The sequence below is a fragment of the Candoia aspera genome, chromosome 1, assembly GCF_035149785.1.
Source record: "Candoia aspera isolate rCanAsp1 chromosome 1, rCanAsp1.hap2, whole genome shotgun sequence".
Classification (NCBI taxonomy): Eukaryota; Metazoa; Chordata; class Lepidosauria; order Squamata; family Boidae; genus Candoia; species Candoia aspera.
This window is the reverse complement of record NC_086153.1, coordinates 209,681,917-209,701,483: the sequence shown is the minus strand read 5'-3', so window position 1 is coordinate 209,701,483 and position 19,567 is coordinate 209,681,917. Positions and strand designations below refer to the sequence as shown.

At 35.7% G+C, this 19,567-nt stretch overlaps 1 protein-coding gene across 1 annotated transcript in view; it reads right to left on the bottom strand.

The window, feature by feature from the left end:
* LRP1B (LDL receptor related protein 1B) overlaps window positions 1-19,567 on the bottom strand; it is a 707,094-nt gene that overhangs the window by 10,483 nt on the left and 677,044 nt on the right. Inside the window, exons 86-88 of the mRNA XM_063307533.1 lie at window positions 13,666-13,840; window positions 12,124-12,228; window positions 10,731-10,844 (exon numbers count right to left, since the gene is read on the bottom strand). Of these exons, the coding sequence (XP_063163603.1) occupies window positions 10,731-10,844; window positions 12,124-12,228; window positions 13,666-13,840 (394 nt within the window). The remainder of the gene's footprint in view (window positions 1-10,730; window positions 10,845-12,123; window positions 12,229-13,665; window positions 13,841-19,567) is intronic.

Below are 19,567 nucleotides of genomic sequence, written 5' to 3'. Positions count from 1 at the left end.
CTACCAGTTGAATGGTTTCAGTGTAGCTCTATATGATCACAACCCTCTCTTTCACAACTTTCCATTCTTTTACATCAGTGGGGTGGATCTAATGATTCTTCAGAATTGACTGCCTTGCAACTCTCAGCATCCTTCGTAATAGTCATGCTCACTGCAGTTGCTGGGAGTTTTAATTCTGGATAGCGGCAGGTTCCAGATACAGTGCAGATATTTTGACATCCTTATAGGTATATGGTAGTTTCTGCACTTGTACTAGAAGCAGGAAGAAATTGTTCATTAAAAAGGGACAGCCATTATCTAATTCTGTACTATCCCACTCTTAGAGTATGTGTGATAGATAGATAGACCAACAGATCTCCATGCCCTAAGATTCACAGAACTAACTCATAGATTCTTCGATTTGGTCTGCAGCCAAGGAGTAGTATACCACTCATAAACCCATGGCAGTACCTAGCTGACTTGGGCAATCATGAAAATGTGAAGTGGGACCAGGCCTGATTCATTCTCATTCTCATTCTCATAAAGGAGATGAACCCAGCACAACACAGTGCTGTCCACCCCCTATTTCATTTGAAAAGTCCGTAACTGGGCTTTGTTGCTCTTTAGATTCAACCTCCAACCTCCAAAATATGTACCCAAGTCTTCAGCATCAATGAAACACATGCTTTCAATACCATAAAGCAGCTGTACCGCTTTCCAGGATGGTTTAGCAGTTTTATGATGCAGATGCAGTTGCCTTAAGGTGTTACAGTATGATGCTATGTTCTCACCCACTCCAAAGCACCTTTTGGAGCTTGAATATGCACTTACCCTCACTTCCTAGTTACCCTATCACCAGAATAGGACAGCAAATATTTTTTGAGGGCAGAAACAGACATCAGCCATCACTCACATCCCACGTATCACAAATTTGACTCCCCTGCATGATTTCCTGTTGTTGTTTACAAGTCTTTTCCTTTATGTCATCTCAAATGGTTTTGCCTATTTTGGCCAGGGTGCTATACTCCCTTGTCCTGTACACTAACCCCAGCAGCTCATTGGCTACCTTGCAGAGGAAGGAACACTCCTTCAGCTGAAGCAATAGTTGCCCTTATTGCCAAGAGCTTCTAAGACCCAAGAGTTTTGCTGATTCAAAACCCAGCAAAAACTATATTTTCCCCCTTTATTATTTTCTTTCCTTCAGCTACCTAGCTAGCTTTCCCTAGCTAGATGAAGCCTTTTTGATTTCTTTCTTTCTTTCTTTAGTATGGGGTTCTGCTGTTTTATCATTTTCAACATCTTTGCTGAGTTCCAAACCAGCAACCTCATACATGTAAGGCAAAACCCTTAGCCACTGTGCTAAAGTTACACTCCAGAGGCTATTACAGTGTCTTTTGTTTTTGTAAGATGTATATCAAACCCTTCATGTGCAACTCAAGGTAGCATGCATAACACTCTCTTCCTATTTATTTATTAAATTGATTTATATGGCCACCCATCTTGTGTATGTGACTCTAGGCTAACAACATATTAAAACAATGAAAAAAAAAACAGTATTAGCAAAGAATACAAAACCAACAATGATCACCAAGGATAAACCCAAACAAAACAATTAACTTCTCAATGGGCCAGCTAACCTCCATATCCACTGGCCCTGGAGCATGTCCATGCTTTACCAAAGACCCTGGGGCCAATCTGATCTCACAGGGTAAGGCAGCCACTCCTACAACAACTTCCATAGGTTGGGTAAGGGAGATAACTGGTCTAAAAGCTTCCATGGATGTAGGTAGATTAGAATTCTCTACACCACCCTTGCTATTTTAGTAACTTGTATCTTCATGTTTCTTGTAAGAAGTTAAGGTTTCTACAGTAGTTAATAAATGTGCTTTATTTCAATTGTGTCATGCCCATTTCACACAAAAGAACAGGCCCATCACACAATTCCAAATTCTATGCAATATAAACTATGGGATGATTTTATTTATTTATTTATGTACTAAATTTCTTTGCTGCCCATCTCCTGTACGACTCTGGGCGGCTTACAAATAGTAAAAATAGCAATCACTAAAATCATTCAATATAAGTACCTAAAATATATAAATACATATACAAAATATACAATATACAGTATAAAATATAAAATTCCAGATGGGAAGGTCTTAACCTTGGCACTCTCATGGGGCCAACCACCCCTATGAATAACTCTCCCCCCTCCCATCCCAGGCCAGGTGGCATAGCTATGTTTTCACTCCCTTCCAAAAGGCCGGGAGAGTAGGGGCCTGTAGCCTGTTCCAAAGTACAGGTGTTATGACAGAGAAGGCCCTCTTCCTGGACCCTGCCAACTGGCAATCCCTCATGGACAGGGTCCATAACATGCCCTCTGCCTGACTGGGTGGGACGGGTCGCTGTAATGGGGGTGAGGCGGTCCCTCAGGTAACATTTTATTATGGGAAGTTCCTATGCAACTGAAACATTTCTTTCTTCTGATGGAAACTTTTTGCACAACAAACCTCTCCTTTGTTTGCTCCCAGGCCTATTCAGCTTCATGCATTCTGTCAAATGGATTTCACTGCTATCAGAGAAAAGAGGTAAAATCAAGGTTTGGCTGCATGGAGGATGAAAGTCCAATGAAACTGCATGAGATCTTATGAGTTTCTGATCAGAGCAGAGATCACCGTAATCTCCAGGCAATCACAATGGTTTGATTATTTTTAATTAAGTACAGGTAGTCCTCGCTTAATGACCAAACTTGGGACAAGCATTTTGATCACTAAGCAAAGCGGTCATTAAGAGAATCCAACCCAATTTTACAACCTTTTTTGTGGTGATCAGTAAGCAAATCACCATGGGCATTAAGCCAACCACGTTGTCAGAACCCACAATCAAAGAATTATTAAATCGTTTGATTGTGCTCTCTGCCATTGAAGCAATGTGTGTCAAGCTCTGGAGGGGAGGGGGAGAGATGCTGAGAGTGAGAAAGAATTATGTTTTGTCTAATGGCAGGGTCCAAGGTCGTATCAGGCAGCCAGAACTGGAATGCTGAACTGTTGAAGGAAGGGGGGATGGAATGTGAAGGGGGGTTCTGATGTGCCTGTGTGCTTTTAATTAGGTAGTTTACGCAGGAACTTTTTAGTTGTGGCTTTTTGGTTTAATCTGTACATATCATCAATAAATCTGAAATCTGCATTTTACCTGGATGCATCAGTCAGAATCTTATTGAGTCAACTATGTCAGATCCTTACACATGGGGCCATTAACTGACTAATGTGGTTCCCCATTGATTTTGCTTGCCAGAAGCTGGCTAGGAAGGTAAAAAATGGTGATCATGTGACCATGGGACGCTGCGGCAGTCATAAATGCAAACCAGTTGCCAAGTGCCTGAATTGTGATCATGTGACCACAGGGATGCTGCAACAGTCATAAGTGTGAGGACCGGTCATAATTTGTTTTTTCCAGCACCATCATAAGTCTGAACTGCCACTAAATGAATGGTTGTTAAGTGAGGACTGTCTGTAGTCTGTTGAGGATGCAAGATTATATAATGGTGCCTTGTTCTGAAAAAGTTGCTAACTTCTGACTAAAATAGAACTATCACACAATGGCAGCTTTTTCATCTGTTTTGTCACTTTATGAAACCTATTGTTCCTATTTATGACAAGTAAACAGTGTACCAAGTTTTTTGAACACTGTTATCATCACAAAAGATTCCATAGAATTATGCTGAAAATAAATATGCACATAATAGCAATAGCTGATTTAAAACCATAGATCTATTACAGTATCATGCCATTAGAAATAAGTCTGCTGAAATCCTAGAAAACAAGTGCTATTGATTTGGGACAGGAAAGATTTGTCTTTACTAAAACAGACTTCATAGCAAGGAAGAGGAATTAATGGAATTCACTGCCATTCATTTCTCTCAGCTACAAACATTTGCAACAGTTATGTAAAATCAGCACACATTTGAGAAAGTTGCATTGAAATATGTTGGAGCTAAGCAATATTTAAATAAAGCATGTGGTATATAAAATAAGTTATACTGAGCTGCACAAAGTAATTTATATAGTTTTGTGTGTGTATATACACACACAAACATATACAAGATTTGTATGATAGCAATTGCAAATTTTATGGGTTAAGGTAGAGATGAGTATCTGAATAAGGTTTTAAGGGATCTGCATACTACAGCATTATTTTTGGTTGAAAAATGTTTACATTAATAGGAGAAAGCAGTTTTCTCTTATATTAATATAAAGAATAAAGGGTTTGTTTCTGACAATGAAAAGTACTATAACACCAAATTTCTTTTGCAGTCATACTTAGATTGACTAGTGCCTTCCTGCCTATTTTCACATTTCCTCCTGGGGCATCTGCTAAAGTAAGATGATATGAGTAGGCAGCGTTCCTCCCTTCCTGAGGACATACTGTACCACTCAGATTCCAGTTATGCCTTGTGCTTCTCTGTGCAGTCTCCTTTCTCCATGTACAGAGACGTGACCTCTCTGCATAGGTAGAAAGCAAGTGCCTTTTTGACTCCGGGTAGTTAAAGAAATGGCAGTGTTCTTGCATAGAGCAATTCTGCAATAAAGACTGAGCTTTTGAAGCAGGACCTTCAGCCAGGTATGTATGTATGTATGTATGTATTTATTTATAGGACTTATATGGCCACCTATCTCATATAATAATTCTAGGTGACTCACAACAATCAATAAAAACATAGTTAAAACAAAAGTACTCTTCCCCCAGGTGCCAAACCAAATATCCTCCCAGCTCAACCCTCCATCATAACCCAATGCCTGGGGGAAGAACCAGGTTTTTATGGCCCTCTGGAAGGCTAAAAGGGTAGGGATCCCCTGGGTGTCATGTAGGAGACTGTTCAAAAGGCTGGGGCGGCCACCAAGAAGATGTGCCTCCAAAGTCCCGTCAGCTGGCAACATATAAGGAGGGGGACCTAGAATGCTCCCACACTATCTAACCTAACAGGACAGGCAGATACCCTCAGGGAGATGCAATCATACAAGTAACCTGGCCCTGTGCCATGTCAGGCTTTAAAGGTGATATTCAGCACCTTGAATTGCACCTGGAAAGCAACTAGAAGCCAACATAGCTCATGCAGCAGTGGTGTTACTCAGGTGGACCCACACTGGGCACCCAACACTGCATGTGGCACCGTATTCTGAACCAGTTGCAGCTTCCAGATGGTCTTCAAGGGCAGTCCCATGTACAGCACATTGCAGTAATTTGAAGGGGAGGTGACTAAGGCATGGTTTTATAGGTTAGATGAGGAAGTCTAATAAGCAATATAGCTCTCAGCCTCATTTTGTAGTAAACCTAAATCTAGGTTACTTACAGATGTTAAGAGTGTGAATAATTATTTAATGAACTCAAGCACAGAATTAAAATAAATCTCTATATTCTATAGAATTTATCTATATCTATATCTATAGCCATAGCCATAGCCATAGCTATATCTAATCTCTATATAAATCCATATTAGATTACCTTAAATCTCATCCTTAGATTTATTCTAAATCTTATCTATATCTAAATGTAAGCTGCTCAGAGTCTCATTGTAATAGCACAGATATATGTTTAATACATTAATAAATGAAAAATTACAATGTGAGCTAATTTACTAGTTACTAGAATTGTTAGAATTTGCTATTGTAATAAATGATGCAATAAATTAGATATATGCAGTAGAGCTGGCAGAAGCAGATTCCACATTTTGTCTTCCACACAGCAGTTCTTCCCTAGTAAACACATTGTAAAAGATCTTGGCTGAATTGCAAACTGCATCATAAAATTAGAAAAAAACATCAGGACTTGGTGTATAACTATATTTGTATTCTTGCACCAATATAAACTAGATAACTTTGCATTAACATGCAAATTAAAACTTGAATTTTGCCTCTAAATCCATTGGTTACAGAAGGATTAGGACCAGGTGGATGTTTTCCATCACAGAGAACACAACAGAGGAATCAGTGCATTGGTACTAGTGATCTTCAGTGTACACAAGAAGCTTCATGGACACTGATTTACCACTGATGTATTGATTATCCCACAAATGTGTTCTAGAAGTTAAACTTCATGGGATGGTTTTCTTCCCGTTGAAAACAATGGGTTTATGAAAGGCAAATGAGTCTTTTCTTGTGCAGTTTGGTCACCATAAACCAGCAGGGTTTATCTAACTACTGTTAGTGAAGGATGAGTGAAGCATATTCAGAAGACTGCAGTACCTATAGAAGCTTTTTACACATTGTACCACCATGCTTGCATTGTAGGGGTGGTATCTAACTGATTTAAACTTACACATCTGATTAAATCAAACCAATCCAAATGAACAACTTCTTAGTATAGGACTTACAACAATTGTATGTATGTATGTATGTGTATTTTTTCCCCCTCAAATATCACTTGAGTTAGCTTTCTATAAGAAGATTTTATCAGAATTACTTCTAACCATCATATAAAAGGATATTTCTTTATATCTAGCTATTCTGCACAGAGATGTTCATTACGGGAATGCCTTGCCTATATTTGTAACTCGTTTGTATCCAAGCAGGTGGCAGCAGCTAGCTGCTCTTGGCTGTCCTTGAAAAAAGCTAAGCAGAGTTAGGCCTGACTTATATTTGGATGGGGGAGCAACGGTCTTGGAAGAGAGCAATGGCAAACTATGTCCATATTGTTGCTGCCAAGAAAATTACATAGACATGCCCATGGAATCAGCAGGTGTCAAGTGACTAGAACCCATGGTCTCCCGGTTTCTAGCCTGATGCCTTAACCACTACACCAAACTGACTCTCTGGAGGGTTAATTTATATGTGGATTATTCATGATTAAGTTGCATTGTTATATATGGTTATGTGGAAGTAAATTGTATTGAACTCATTGGGATTATTTCCAGATTGGCATATATAGGAATGTGTAAGATATTTTTTTTTTATATTGGTTAACTAATCTTTACTTACTTACTCCTTATCTTTTTCACATTAGTAAAATAGTTTGATTACTTTAGCGTGAAATGGCTTAGGACTTAATGAAATGAACTGGCTGATTATGATAATTATGTTTTACAGGAAAAGAGAATGAGAGACATATTAAGATTCTGTATATACTGAACTATCTTGGGCATTCAGATATCCAGATAAACGCAAACTATAAAAGTGTACAGTTTTATCCAGTGAATGTAACTAGGTATCACCATTCTACATATTCCATAAAGAAAAGAAGAAACACAGAAAAAAAATGTGAGACACAATAATAAACTCATTTCATCATGTTAACTGAGAACAGTTTGATAGGCTAGTTTTGTTTTAGAAATGATACACTTCTATTAATCTATATTTAGCTACATGCCACTAGAAAATGTAAACTGGTAAATTCCCCCTAATGCATTCATGTAATAAGCCTGCTCTCAGCTATGGCCTCTCATTGGCTCTCTACATATCTATGCATCTAGCAGATATCCAAATAAAATAATTTGCATTCACTTTGTTGATAAGCAGTTAAGTGTAAGTGTTTGTTTATATTTTGATAGGAAATAGTTCTTATAAAACCTGTTCTTTTAGCCTTCTGGCTCTCCCCCCAAGCACTGCACTAGGATGGGGCTCAGTCAGGGAGTCCCATCCCTGGGTATGGGTAGTCTGATGTCTGGTGGCAAGGGTCTGATTTGCTTGTTTTAATGTTGCTTTTATCAGTTGTTGTGAGTTGCCTAATATCACTGTATGAGATAGGCGGCTTCATAAAATCTACAGAGGGAGGCAGGGAGGGAGATATAGAATGGCAAAAGAGGATTTTTAAAAAACACCCAGAAGGACTGTGGAAGGAAGCTTGGAAATGACTGGAAACTTAAATGGCTAACATGGAACTGTTAGTTTGGCTAATGATCCTAAAAGGATTAGGCATGGTTTGCACTACTGAAGGCTCATTAGTCTGTGAGTGGTCCAAAGTCCATGTAGCACTTAAGGATGTGATTCAAGGGAAGAGTACTGAAGAAGAAGAGAACAGGAGCAAGATCTTATCTACTGATTACAAAGGACCCTCAAAGAGGTTGAAGAAAAGTCTGACCTGTGAAAAGGTTATTAGTTAGATCAAGACCAGCTGTCAGTTCATCTGATTTAACTAGAAAAGCAGAAAATCTTGCATACCTGTAAACTTTTAATAGCTCTAGAAGTATGAATGCTGGGTAAGGGTAAAATAATTTGCATACGCATGCATGCTTAGAGTTGGAGTTAAAAAAATGTTCTCAGTTGTGTTTATGAAATCCTGTCTTACCAGAAGGGGGGAAAACCTTGTTTGCATTTGTATACGGAGCAATTAGAAGCAGTAAATCCTAATTGTAAGCTTGAGCCTGAAGAAATTAAACTATTTCTGCTATGCATTTTATCAGTACTGGAGTTTCAATTAAAGGGGGGAGGGAATGGATTGCTGTTTTACACTTTCTTTCAATCAAATCATTTGCACCCTTAAACAACAAATTGTGCAAAATCTGTCTCTGGTTAGTAATATCTTGAGTATTTTGTATAGCTTCAGAACAGAAAACTCACTATATGCTAGAAATCATAATCATAAAATATAAATAAAATTATTAACTATCGTAAATTTCTTATATTGCAGATATATAAAACTACAGTTCAGTTATAAGTTTCATTGTGTCAATTTCATTGTGTCAATCAAATTCCTTGTGTCAATCCTTAGGTGATGATACCATACTTTCAGCTCTACTCCAACTATGTACTTAAGTATATGGGTAGTGGGGATGACTTCTGTCACCTCCATAATCATGCTGACGCTTCTGAATTATCAGAAACAACCATGATAATGATACTGCACTTCATCCTAGAAGGAAATATGGAAAGACCTTCCTTCTGTAAACATCTTAACCTGTATTGATGGATGCATATCACCACTGTGACTTTAGAGGTGGCCAGGGCTCATGCCCTCTGGTTGCATAGTGAGATATATGTTTGGCTCTATCTTTACTGGCTTTTAAATGAACCCTAAAACATTTATACTTCTTTTAATTAAAAGATTTATATGCTTAGGTTTTTTTTTACTTTATATATATATATATATATATATATATATTATATATATATAAAAATAAAATGAAATAATTATGGGTTTTTAACAGACAATTGCTTAAAATTGTTTAGTTTTTAAATTATCTTTTATCCCACTTTGGATTGTTTTAGTGGTAGCAAAGTGAGATAGTAAATGAATGAATGAATGAATGAATGAATGAATGAATAAATAAATAAATAAATAAACGATAGAGATGTTAGAAATAAAGAGTACAAGCCTTATACTGTTATTTCCATATATGTACAGATATAATAATGAAAATTCAGAAAGGATTACTTTCTGGGCAGCTTTTCTAACTTTCCCTCACACACACACACAAATAAAATAGAACAAGTCTATATTTAAAAATTCTGATTTGGTGTTTGGTATAAATATAATGATGGCCTACATTCATAGTAATAATAATAGTAAGATTACTCAACAGGTCATATTCTATTATTCTATTAAGGAGAATTATATTTATACTAAATGAAATATAGTTGGCACTGCTCATCCTGACTCTAAAAGATATTTTGAATAATTTCAACTTTAGATCTTAAAATATCTTCCTCCATTTTTTTTCATCAGTAGATAGTGTACAAAAGTAATGCATATAAAAGGAAGACAAGAAAAAACTGACACATCAAGCTTCTGGACTGACCTTTGCTAGAAGCAATGATGTATTTGAAAAATGATAATGGAGCAGTTCAAATGTTACCCTGGATATGGTTCTGTGTGGCAGTCTCACCATATAATATCTGCCACATTTTAAAGATGGTAAGAGGATGGAGTGGCATAAGCACATGTACATTTTCATGCTGATAGCAAGGAAAAAGACTTTGACACAATCTGCATAGTGGTCAGCTTTCAATGGGGCCACAATACAGGACTAATTTTGATGTCATGAACCTGGAATCATCTCTCAGTTATATATAATGGCTAAAAACCAACATAAAGTTAAGTAAGCTTAAACTGAATAGAGTGCTTAATTCTGTATGAGACGATGCTCCACCAGAAAAAAGAATTATGAATTTAGTTCTTCTAACCTGAAGCTATGATTTGTAAAAAAAAAAAAAAATTAATCAAGATGAATGTAGTTTTATTTCTTGAAGGACATTGATATAGGAAACATATTTCTTCTTGAAACATGCATAAAATGGTAAGTAAATTGTAGATAGTGAAAAGATTAAGATAGCTCTGCTAATTTGTTGTTATTTGTGGTAATTGCTTTTTAAAATTATTTTCTTATTACATTCACAAAGATATTCATCATTTCAACAGCTGACAAATGTCCGCTTGTTCTATTAACTAACACATTCTAGAATTAGAGTTTCAGGTTTTACAATAGCAGATGATGAATTTGTGCATAATTTGCCTTTTTTATAAACATTGTTCTATTTATAGACAGGGTTATTTTGCAAACCTCCTGACATGTCGTATTATTTTCATTATATAGTAGTATAATATTTCTGTCTTAATAATACAGCAATGTTACATCCAATGCTCTATATTTTAATATTCTCATTAGCAAGACTACAAACTGCTACATTTTATTACATAATGAACCCTGAGATTAAGAATAAATTGTGAGATGTATATGGATGTACATGATCTGAACCAATGAACTGTGGCCTGAAATGATGTCACAAAATGTGCAGCATTAAGTGGAAGGTTAAACCTACTTGCATCTCGGTTCATTAAACGCAGTTAAAGTGCAAATTCCCTCATTCTGACAGTAGTAATCACAAGGGTTCACTTTCTGGTCACAGCGCTGATTTTTAAACCCCACAGAGCATCTGCAGAATTTCAGTAAAATACAGCTAAATAAATAAATATTCTCCCTTTTTTTTGCTGAAGATCTTTTAAATGCAAATACATAGCTGATAAAATGAACAATAAGCAAATATGCTCCACCTGATTCATGGGAAGTCCAAACTATTACTATTCATTAAATCTTACTGATGGCTATGGGTGGAAACCAAGCTAATGTGGGTGCAATCCTGTCAAAGGTAGAACTGGCATAGGACTCGAGTTAATCCCTCTTCGATTGTGGCAGACAGCAAGTAGGCACTTTGCAGTGCCTGATAATTGCTGGCCAGGAGAGATTGAGGTCTATCTCTAGCCTTCTAATACCCTTGGTTAAATGTTTCCTAAATTCTCAACTTGATCCAGTTTTCTGACCAACTGGGTTCACTGACCTCCCATACTACCCCAATTTAACAGATGATTTTCCAAGACAAAGGAGGGAAGCTAATAATATATGCAGTCACTGCACCCATATTAGAATTATGGATCCTTCCCAATAATGGCAAATATAATCTATTTTCATTAAAGCACATTTTGCATTCCTTAGTTCTAGAACAATTTGCAATAAACAAACCCACTTGCTTTAGCTATGAGAAATTTGGGAGACTATCATTACATCCGAATATCTGACAATCTTTTCTTATGACAGAATGATTATAGATTATTTTAATGAGTACTCGAAGGACAATCAAATTGAAATGCTTCAACATACGTTAAAATTAGGATAGTCGTTTTAGGCTTAGTATATGGTTGCTTTGATTTCATACAGAACCATTTACAAGAGCGAAATATACCTTTATAATTACCATAATGCAACTGCAATATACATTTTAAGAACTACATATCACATGGTCATATTGTATGGACAACTATGATTTAAGAATTAATTTAAACTTTGGGTTTAAAAGGCTGCCTTAAAAATGTACTTAATACTATTACATCAACATTGCAAATGTTATTCATAAATTTATCAAAAATATTTATTTATTTATTTATCTTTGAACAACAGATAATATTTCTACATCTTTCAGTAATTCTATCTATAAATAAATTTAAATAGGTACACATAGAAGTAGTATCATGTAGTTAAGGGTGCCATTCTCCTATCTTTGCCATTGGCAATTGTCAAAACTAAAACCAGACCTGGACCAAGATTTCATTTTCATGGCATCACTTTGAAAGAAGAAATGTATACTGGCAAAGTGGCATTAGGAACTGGGTGGATATAAAGATGCCCAAATTACTGTCAGAATATTTCAGCATACTCACAGACAGACAGGAATATTTGTCTCTGTATCCAACTGGCAGGTAGCACCATTGTAGCAATAGCCATCACATAATTGGCAGCTGGATGCAATTTTTCCATTTGTGCAGCTATGATTTGTGGGAGGAAAACATGTCACTGTTAACCATGCCACTACTGATGAATGGGGTGCTTCAGTCATTCTATTTTTTTTTAATAGCTTGTTAAATTACTTTCCTCAGTTAATGAAGAAAGCTATTACAAACTGCTCAGCTTAACTTAGCATGGTTACTCAATCAATTAGATGTTTGTTATATTCAACAAAGAGTTCAATTATATGTTTGCTATGTTCAACAAACTATGCAGTAAGATCAGAGGCTTTGGCTTAGGGAGTAGCTGTTCTAGTAGATGTTGGCAATTTCATTGTTCACTACCAGGTGAGTGATTCTTGTGACAATGGCTTTACTTACTGTTATTATCCTGAAAACTTAAAAGCATGTGTATTTACATAAAGCAAGATCTACATCTCACTAACTATTATAACATTATTAGCAAGGGAGTGGAAGTATGAATTATTTCCATCTCTGTTTCTTTGTTCTCATGCCCTACTGTGGTCATGGCCCAGTGCATGCTTAATAACACAGAAATAATGGAAAATATACTATACAGAAAATGTAGTGATCTTCATATGTTGTATAGTAGCTAGTAAGGGGAAAAGATTCTTCTAAATTTGAAGATAATATCATTATCTCATATTTAAAAGGCTGATAATGCTTATCAGTTTTATTGACACAAACCTTGTATTTACAAACTTTTCCTGGTAAAATTCCATTCCTGGAAGATTTCTTAATGAATTCAGGAAGCAAGATATATCACATTTTAAATAATATTATTGTATGTGCATGTGTTTTGGAACTATCATTTTGATTCTCTCTACCCTTTTGGTTTTCCTTTGAATGAAAAGCAGTATATACATATTTTAATTAACTTTTCATGAAAGGTAAAATGTAAATATTTTAATATATAAATTAATTACTATGGGATAAGTCAACTACAATTGATCTGGGGCATCTACAATCTGGAAAATGTATAATTAATATATATATAATTAAAATATTTTCCCAGAATAATAATGCCTATGCACATTTACAGCAGCACAGATGGCTACTGCATATTGTACATTAAATTACTATGTTAGAAAGTACCCAAAATTCCCTATTTGAGTTCATTAATTCTACTGAATTAATTAAAAAATATGAAATGGATTGTTGATTAATGCATATATAAACCTTTCACCTGATTTGCTGTAATATTTCCTATATGGTAGCCTAATTTTCATTTCTATGCAAGTCTGAATAATAGTTCATTTTATATGTTTTAAAATCATTTCCTTCTCACTAACATCAGCTCAGCTTAATGTTCAGGTACTTGAAGATAATGCAAAGACTTGATCTATCAACAATTATACTGACTTCCACCATTCTGGTATATTTTAATACTCTGTGCACATATTGAAAGTATACGTTTCTGGCTATTCAATTATTTGATTTATCCCAATTGTAACTTACTTGCACATTATGTCATCATTTTTCTTGTCTATGATGCATTGACCTCCATGACATTTTACACATTTGTCTACTTCACATTTTGAACCTTCATACTGGAGAGGACAGAAACATTCTACACTGCCATCATCAGCAATGATGCAGGATTCAGAATTAACACAATAATGGTGACAAATATCTGCAATGAACACACACACACATGACTTGTAATGAAAATTATTCTCTTTTAAATCAAAGCATATTAATATTTTTTTATCAATAACTATTCTAATAAGTTATCATGCAATAAAAATAACTTTTATTTATGGGATACATGTGTAGATAGCTGAACAGATACATATACACATTTATATTTCTTGATTTCAAAGGTATAATCCAATAGAAGATTTTAAAAATGTACAAAATGAGACAAAAAATTCTCAGAAAAAGTTTTTAAAAGACACTTTTCTCAAATCACAAAGAAGTCCCTTTATAAATTTTTCTTTGAATATTTGCCATCAATTTTTTTCTCCTTCGTTCTTCCCCAGAATGATGTCTGGTCTAAAACATGTGGAGAATACAAAATGATGACTACCAACACAATTCGTATTCTTGTTTCATGCAATAACAAACAAAAAAGAAAAAGAAAACAAGAATAAGAAAACCTTTTTTACACATAATGGCAACTTCCCTTTTACAGGCATTAGTGAACCACTCCGGGGAATCTGAGAACAAAATGAAAAGATCCTCCCAATTTTGCAATACAGTTCTCTGTGGTGGTTCAGAACATGTGTTATAAACTGCAGTTTTCTCAAAATGTGAACATGTCTTTATTTTGTAATGGTTACTTCTTAATTTTAGCTCAGCAGCCCCTTTACTGGACAAAATTGCCAGCAAAAATTCTCTATTTAAAACATTTGTTCATTTCTTCTTATATATGTGATATCAGTTTGCAACTGTAACTTAATGATCTAGTATTTTCCTAATATTGTCCATCAGAGGAAAAAGTCCTCACACTGTTATAAAGGTTAAATAAATTATCACCCCTTCCTCCTTCTATTTGTTTATTAATGGATTTAGGTTATATTGGGTTATAAATATATCTAATATATCTTGTTATTTTAGTCTGTATTTGCAATTTCTAAAATCTGATAATCAGTATACAATATAACAAATACCCTTACATTTACATTTAAATAAATTTCTTTTTAAAAGATGTTGGCGGAGGTAGTGGGCCAGAAACAATTTTCTGGCTTTGGGTAAGCTTCAAGTAAATATATTCCCCCCCCTTAATCTGTATGTCTGTCTATGCATGATTTATGTGATCTATTATTTTCAAAATCCCAAGTATGCTGATTTCAGGATCCATGTGGTTTATTTAATCTTGAGAATAGAATCACCACCAGTGTGGGATTTTTTTGTTTTTCAGAGATTGTAATTATATTTAATAGCTTTCCAAATGGAAGTATGAGCAGTTGATTTCAGTGAAGCCAAATTTACAATGCAAGTGAATCTTTTTGCTGGTCTCATTATTAAATGCAATATATTATTATAATACTTTTCATATTAGAGCCTTCCAGGGTCTTCTACATATTCAAATTTTATAGTAATCATTTTAATAAATTTTAATAATAAATAATAAATAAACTTATTTTAAATTTATAATAAATTTTATAAGTAATAATTTCCATCATGACATCTTCTTAATCGATTTTTCATATCAAACAGATGTCTGTTTAAAAGTACAATATCATGACATAAGACAGTTCTTGAATTTGGTGCTAAAAAGAAAAGCAAGTGCTTCATGGATCTTATAAATGTAACGGTAAACTACAGTACCTTATATGTAAATGCATAAACACTTGAGAGTTGATCAAGTGTAAATATCTATCAATTGAAAAACTGAATTGATAGGAACAACCTGGATCCACGTAGGCTAACATGTGGCCCTTCAGAAAACCAACCTTGTCTATGCTATGGGTTGCTCTGATGATTCAGACTCCAGCTTGAGAAGCAGGGTGTGACAGGTTCTGACCTTCCAATTCAGGAGCTGCTAGGCTCCTAAATATCTGCAGATGAGGCTCAAAAAGAGCAGCAGCTTTTGGAGGATGGGCCTTCGTGTTTGGAGCAGTCAGGCACCTGTCATGGAAGCACAGCAGCAGGCTGAGTCACATGACCAAGAGCCTGAGCAGGAAAAGATCCTCAGACCTTGCACATGCAGAAAGGCCAAGTGAGTTGAACGGAGTTCTTCAGTGACTCTCCTTGAAAGAAAGAGGCATGACTTGGGAAGATAAGACACCTGAGTTGGTGCTACAAAAAAGGGAGTCACACTTCTGTTGGTGTGACGGAATGTAGATCTGGCCTTGGGAATGAGGAAAGAATGAGTGAGCCATTAAAGGGGACTTTCAGAAAATTTTACTCAGTTCTGAGAAAGTGGACAATGTGAGAAAGAAACTAAAAATGACATCACTTTGATTTTGTTTGGTATAACATGCAGCAGAGAGAAACTCTGACAGGCTTTCAAGATTCTGCTTTCTATTCTTCAACAACAGAGAGTGCTCTTGGAATACCTGTCATGTCTATTTCTTGACCTGGTTTACCTCAAAGAGGTAAACTGACATTTTGTAAACCATTTTTCAACCTCAGACCTAACTTCCTGACCATATATACCTTCTGATTTCCTGGCTGACCTGGACTGGGATGAGACTACAGTCAGCTCTGATTCTTGGATTTGTCTGAATGGAACTTCAGCTTCTGAAGTATGCTTGTTTGTTTTTTCCTGAACTATCACATTCCTGCACAGTAGTAGGATTTATACTTGTTGTAGGGAAATCAGATTTAAGTCTGAACTCTTGTGCTTGTAATTCCTGGCACTGGACAGTCTAGCAGCCATAGAACCTGGCAGTACAAACCTGAACCTTACATGCCCTGGCTTCTAACTGCCCAGAATTCTATGGTTCAGCTCTACAGGGACTAAAGCTTTAAGCAAATTGGGAGTAATAGGTGCTGCAATAGTATTTAGAAGGCTGAAGAAGGCAGGCAGGTGGAAGGTGACTGGGGAGAGTTATTTTGTACTGTAATCTCAGCTTCACTAAAAGAACCAGGAGGGGGGAAAAGGTGATTGAACTTCCTCTTCCTGAAGGATCTAAGTGCATCCAAGTTTTCTGTGGAGGGAAAAAACCAAGCTTTCTATGTCTGTGCAGGTTAACATTTGTCTCAGGCTCATTATACAGGTATGCATATGTAAACCTTGGTGTTTTGTGCATGCATGCATACAGATACACTTGTATACATACACAAATGTGATATACAGTATAAGAACATTGCCATGTTTCCAAACTGTATTACTGAAGATGGGACTGTAACATGTCAGAGGAGGAGCACCATGTCAGTGAAACATATTTTGTTTTTCTCAGTATAAGTAATGGGGATATATTCCATATGCTCCATCTTATATATTACTTCCAGATGTTCCATCTGACATCTTACTTTCTGAAATGGCTTTAGATTTACATCTAATTCTTCCCTGAGTTTTTTTTTTAAATGCCCCTCCCTTTTCCTTGCTAATAATTTTAATAGCATTTTTCATTAATGTTTAGCAGAAAACATAAGAATAGCCCTGCTGAACTCAAAAGCAAAGTAATCTTTTTCTGAAAACTGAAGGTCTATATTTCTATAATGTAATGTAACACATAAGAATGTAACTTATGTGTTACATTCTTAAGAAACAGGTATGAGCCACTGATTACTGCCAAGAATATTCATATGATTACTTTCAAAGTAGTCACTATGAATTTGCACAACTACTTGTGTACCCCAAGATACCATAATAGCAGTTTAATAAAATACCAAATGTCTATAAATTCTTTATAGACATTTTGATTATCTTGGTATCTGATGCCACTTTAAGAAATCATAAATATTCCTCTGATCTTATGAATAACTTAGATGACATCAAAGTTTGGGCAAACAAGTGCTGCCATTGCAAACCAAAGAAGTAAGTGCTTTATCTTCACTTTTCCCTTATATATATTTAAATATAGAGCAGAAAATCTCTCTCTTTCTCTCTCTCTTGCTTGCACTGTATTAAGAAGAGCAATAGCAGTTGTTAGAATTCATGGTGAAGAAGAGCATGATCCTGCCTATATTTTAATATGGAAATGAGAGTGGGGTAAATCAGGAGAAATGTGAAAGTGTGTTATATGCAGTAGGCATGGGTATGCATGATGAAACAAGAGTGAAAGTGTTTGAGTAGTGTGTGTACACTGTCATACAAGCAACAAATAGTACAATATGTCTCAAATATGCTGTGTTCTATAATGCGTTGTTTAGTTTTGTCAGTAGGTGGCAGTGTTAAAGGGTATGCCGGGTTTTTAACTTTTTTTTTTCCCTATGAACCTGTGCACTCTGGGAAAGTCTCTATGATATGATGTTATATCCTGTTTCTTCTCTGTGTTGTATGAAAAATAAAGTATCAGTCAGGCTTGCAAAATCACCCTGACTGGAAAGTGTCCTGACTGAAGCAGCATCTCCAGATTATCAACACGCTCTGATAACAGAAAGAATGTATATGGATTGAATACAACAGTGTGACCAATGTGAAGAAAGTATGCTGATGGGTTAATCGTAAAGAGAATACCAATGAGCATGAATTGCAAAACAGATATATAAAGGTTGAATAAATGGGATGAGAGGAAGAGGAAGACTGGAAAGTATGATTGGATGAAGTTGATGAGATCCTCAAAAAGAGCTGAGGAGTTTAAAGAACAAAAGGCAATGTAGGAAGGGGCATATAGGTGGCAATGGAAGCAAGGATGCTTTGCAAGAACAGAAACGTATGGAGAGAATAGTGAATGGCATTGGTGCAAATTGTATTTAGTCAGATTTTCTTTTCTTTTATCTCTTGGCATTAACTTTTCTTTACTTCTTTTTAATGTTTTTCTGTACTTTGCATGATATTGTTTACCCTGAAAGGCAATGGGGTGATGAGGGAATGCATGTAGGTGGTTTTTCTCTTGCTGGACTGGACTTGCCTACCTTTTCATTCTGGCAACACCTACTATTTGGAGTGCACCCCAGGTGTGCTGGGTACCCTAATATAGAATGAACAAGAATGCACACACACACACACACACACACACATGCTACATCTGTGTTTGGAAGCCTTTATTCCCCAGACAATATATTCTTAATATGTGTCTGCATTTGAAAATAATTTGCTCTGGCAAAACATGGCTGATGCATTTGTTTTTGCTACTGTTTTCAAGTGCTTGTTTTAGCCTTTGGCATTTAAATCCTTCAGAGTTTGTGATATTCTATATCCTATACACCCTCACTATTACTTTTAGGGTGGTAGACAGGACTGGGGATGGCCTTCTAAAATAAGTGTAGCAAAACAAATCCAGATGGCTTTTAGAACAGGCAAGACTGTTCAGATTAGAATACATTTGGAACTGCAGTTGAGCTAAGTACTCAAGCAGCTCATTTTGAATCTCTTCGTTATCTTGTTTTATGGTTGTTATTAAGAGCAGACACTATTGCAGTTAATGTTGCAACCATCTTGTATTTTATGAGATAGTTATTATTGCATGGAATAAATGCCAATAAGATCCTTGGGCAAAGCTTTGCTTCCCAGACTAATCCCTCCTCCCAGGATTTGTCTTTGTAAAACAGAAGATAGATACACAGACAGATGAACAAGAGAAGGAAAGCTATGGATATACTATATAAAGGCTGGTTCTAAACCTTTTGGACTGCTTTAGCCAGTAAATGTTTTCTTATTTCTTTTTGAAAGTAATGGAGCCTTTTTTTCAATAGAAGTTTCAGGAGTTCTAGGGGTTCAAAATGGGGTTTAAAATAAAAGCATTATATACACATAAACATACACATACACACACATATAATATACATAAAACATCTCATGGGT